Source organism: Cebus imitator, unplaced genomic scaffold, assembly GCF_001604975.1.
Source record: "Cebus imitator isolate Cc_AM_T3 unplaced genomic scaffold, Cebus_imitator-1.0 Scaffold256, whole genome shotgun sequence".
NCBI lineage: Eukaryota > Metazoa > Chordata > Mammalia > Primates > Cebidae > Cebus > Cebus imitator.
The window spans coordinates 543,272-546,813 of NW_016107571.1; the positions used below are offsets into that span (position 1 = coordinate 543,272).

Sequence of the window (3,542 nt, forward strand, 5' to 3'; positions counted from 1 at the left end):
AAAAAAAAAAAAAAAAAAGACACTAAAAACTTCAGATGAAATCTTACCTTTTTTTGTCAAATTTTTCCATACATTCTAGAGGCTGAATGAACTGAAGAACTTCATCCCATTGACCATCAAGTATTAGCTGCCTAAATTTAAAAAAACAACAACAAAACAAAACAAACCAGCATGTCACCAAATTCAGATTATACTAATTAAAAGCAGAATAGATGACAAAACAGCATTTAAACTTCATAAAGCACATAATGAGATTAACATTTCATCTGATTCCTAAAACAAAATGAAACAAATTTCTCATAACTTTTTCTTTTTTTTTTTTTGAGATGAAGTCTCACTTTGTTGCCCAGGTTGGAGCGCAATGGCACAATCTCGGCTCACTGAAACCTCCATCTCCTGGGTTCAAGTGATTCTCCTGCCTCAGCCACCTGAGGAGCTGGGACTACAGGCACGTACCACTACATCCTGCTAATTTTTTTGTATTTTTAGTAGAGACAGGGTTTCACCATGTTGGCCAGGCTGGTCTTGAACTCCTGACCTCAGGTGATCCACCAACTGCCTTGGCTTCCCAAAATGCTGGCACTACAGGCATGAGCCACCTCACCCAACCTAAATTTTTCACAACTTATTTGTAAGAACATATACTATATGAGAAGAATTTGTGAATCCGCAACCACTCATATTAATGTGATTGTGGTTTTTTACTTATGTAAAAACATTGAACTAAGCTTAAAAGTTCTCTTATTTCCATATTCATCTTACAGTTTTAAAGCTACTATATATTATTTTAAGAACAAGTGGCTGCGCACAGTGGCTCATGTCTGTGGTCCCAGCACTTTAGGAGGCTAAGAGAGACAAACCACTTAGCTTAGGAGTTCAAAATCAGCCTGGGAAACATGGCAAATCCTGTTTCCACAAAAAATACAAAAATTAGCTGGGCAGGGGTTGCACACCTGTGGTCCCAGCTACTCGGGAGGCTGAGGTGGAAGGATCAATTGAGTCCAGATGAGCTTGAGATTGCACCACTGCGCTCCAACCTGGGCAACAGAGTGAGACCCTGTCTCAAAAAAAAAAGGAAAGAAATGAGAATACCGGTAGCACTGACACATCACCCTGTCCTCAAAAAAAAAAAAAAAGAAAGAAAGAAAGAACAGGTGATCACTTGAGCCCACAAGTTCAAGACTAGCCTGGGCAACATGCAAAACCCAATCTCTATCCAAAAAATTAAAATTAGCTGGGCATGGTGGTGCATGCCTGTAGTCCCAGCTACCGAGGAGGTTGAGGTTGGGATGATCGCTTGAGTCAAGAAAGTCAAGGCTGCAGTGACCATGGTCTTGCCACTGCACTCCAGCCTGGCAGCCTAGGTAACAAAGCCAGACACTGTTTCAAAAAAAAAAAAAAGAAAGAAAATGGAAAGATTTTTAAAAGCTGGGAGTGGGACAGGTATGGTGGCTCACATCTATAATCTCAGCACTTTGGGAGGTCGAGGCAGGCAGATCACCTGAGGTCAGGGGTTGGAGACCAGCCTGGTCAACATGGCGTAACCCCATCTCTACTAAAAGTATAAAAATTAGCCAGACATGGTGGCAGGTGCCTGAAGCTTAGGCAGGGAGAATCACCTGAACCTGGGAAGTGGAGGTTGCAGTGAGCCAAGGTCACACCACTGCACTCCAGCCTGGGCAAGAGTGAGACTTCATGTCAAAAAAAAAAAAAAAAAGCTGGGAGTGGTGGCTCATATCTGTAATCCCATCATGTCAGGAGGCTGAGTCAGCATGTCAAAAACCCATCTCAACTGTGGGTGATTTTGCACACCCTCAAGACATCTGGCAACATCTGAAGATATTTTTGGCAGTCACAACTGGGGATACTACTGGCATCTAGTGGGTGGAAGTCGGGGATGCTCTTAAACATCCTACAACAAAGGACAACCCTCCACAACAAATGATTATCTGGTCCAGATGCTAGCAGTGCCAAGGCTGAGAAACTCTGCTCTACATTGTGAATTTTACATGAAATCTACAGCTCTGAGAAATCTGGGAATACTGTTTATCCTCTGAGAATGAAAACAGCGAGGAGTAAGAACAAGTTTCATCCTACTTTAAATGGTCTATGGGAATTTCCAAAAGTTACAAGGCATTCTTATCTCTTTTCTTTCACAGTGGCAATTTCCCCATTTTTGAATTTTTTAGAACAGAGAAATTTTAAATGGGAAGGATGGGCAGGAAGACCTACATAGGATTAACAATATTCTGCAAAGAAGAAACATTAATAAAAGCATGATGAGCACAGTGGCTCATGCTTATAAGTCCTAGCACTTTGGGAGGCCACAGTGGGAGAATCATTTGAGGCCAGGAGTTCAAGACCAGCCAAAGGCAATATAGCGAGATCCCATCTCCGTAAAAAATTTTAAAATAAGGAAATTTTTAAATAAAAATAAAAGCAATCACTGCATATCATCATCATTTTATAAAGGTACATTTCAATATTTAAAAAGAAAGAACACAATTTCAAAGGCCAGCCCTTTAAGATGAACACATTCAGTTTAATGAAAAACCTACTACTCTATTATATCTTTGCATTCCACTTCAGACCAGTAAAATTTCATCATAAATCAAGCAGGTGGGTACTTGAGAATAGCCACTGTTAAATTCTGGTGGTATTAATGCTTGAAAGACAATGCCCACAAAAATACTGTCTCAGTATGGGTTCCTAGCTACACCATTAACTAAGCTCCCCGGGGCTGGAGGATATTCATAACACAAAATGCAGGGAAGTGCAACAAGTTGAAAAGACTCCTCTAATAAAATAAAGCTTTGTTGTTGTTGTTTAATAGTTCCTTTCCATAAGTTAGAAATACTTCATTTCTTAAGGCTTTCCAAGTCACAAAATGCCACATGTCCAAGAATCTGTACTTCTCATCAAGGATATTTGGTATCTCTTAAAAATAGAATTCATTTCTGCCTGCAAATTTGGGATTTTCTGTTTCCATCCAATTCAAACTAGAATATATTTAGCGTTCCATTTTGGCAAACATGTTATTTCACTTTGCCTTGAAATTCCACCTCTAAGAATCTTGTCCTGAGGAAATAATCCAATATATAGAGAAAGTCTCAGCCAGGCGCAGTGACTCACGCCTGTAATCCCAGCACTTTGGGAGGCTGAGGTGGACAGATTGCTTGAGGTCAGGAGTTCCAGAGCAGCCTAACCAACATGGTGAAACTAAAAATACAAAAATTAGCCAGGTGTGGTGGCATGTGCCTGTAGTCCCAGCTACTTGGGAGGCTAAGGCAAGAGAATTGCTTGAACCTGGGAGGCGGAGGTTGCAGTGAGACAAAATTGTGCCACTGTACCCCAACTGGGTTACAAAGCAAGATTCTGTCTTTAAAAACAAAAAAAATCTCATGTACAAAAGATGTTCTGTGGAGGAATTATTTAAGATAAATTGGGAACAGTTGTGTAAAATCAAGGAAACCATTAGGAAATTTAGTAAGCCGGGCACGGTGGCTCAAGCCTGTAATCCCAGCACTGTGGGAGGCCGAGGC

The 3,542-nt window shown here is 40.7% G+C and overlaps 1 protein-coding gene across 9 annotated transcripts in view; it reads right to left on the reverse strand.

Moving 5' to 3' along the window:
- The window catches only part of WDR47 (WD repeat domain 47), a 75,740-nt gene that overhangs the window by 49,667 nt on the left and 22,531 nt on the right, over positions 1-3,542 (reverse strand). For 8 of the 9 annotated variants that reach the window (XM_017499221.2, XM_017499220.2, XM_017499218.2 and 5 more), the window contains exon 3: positions 48-131. In XM_017499221.2, coding sequence (XP_017354710.1) covers positions 48-131 — 84 coding nt within the window. Of the gene's footprint in view, positions 1-47; positions 132-3,542 lie in introns of those variants that run through there. The other variant, XM_037728118.1, reaches the window with a different exon arrangement.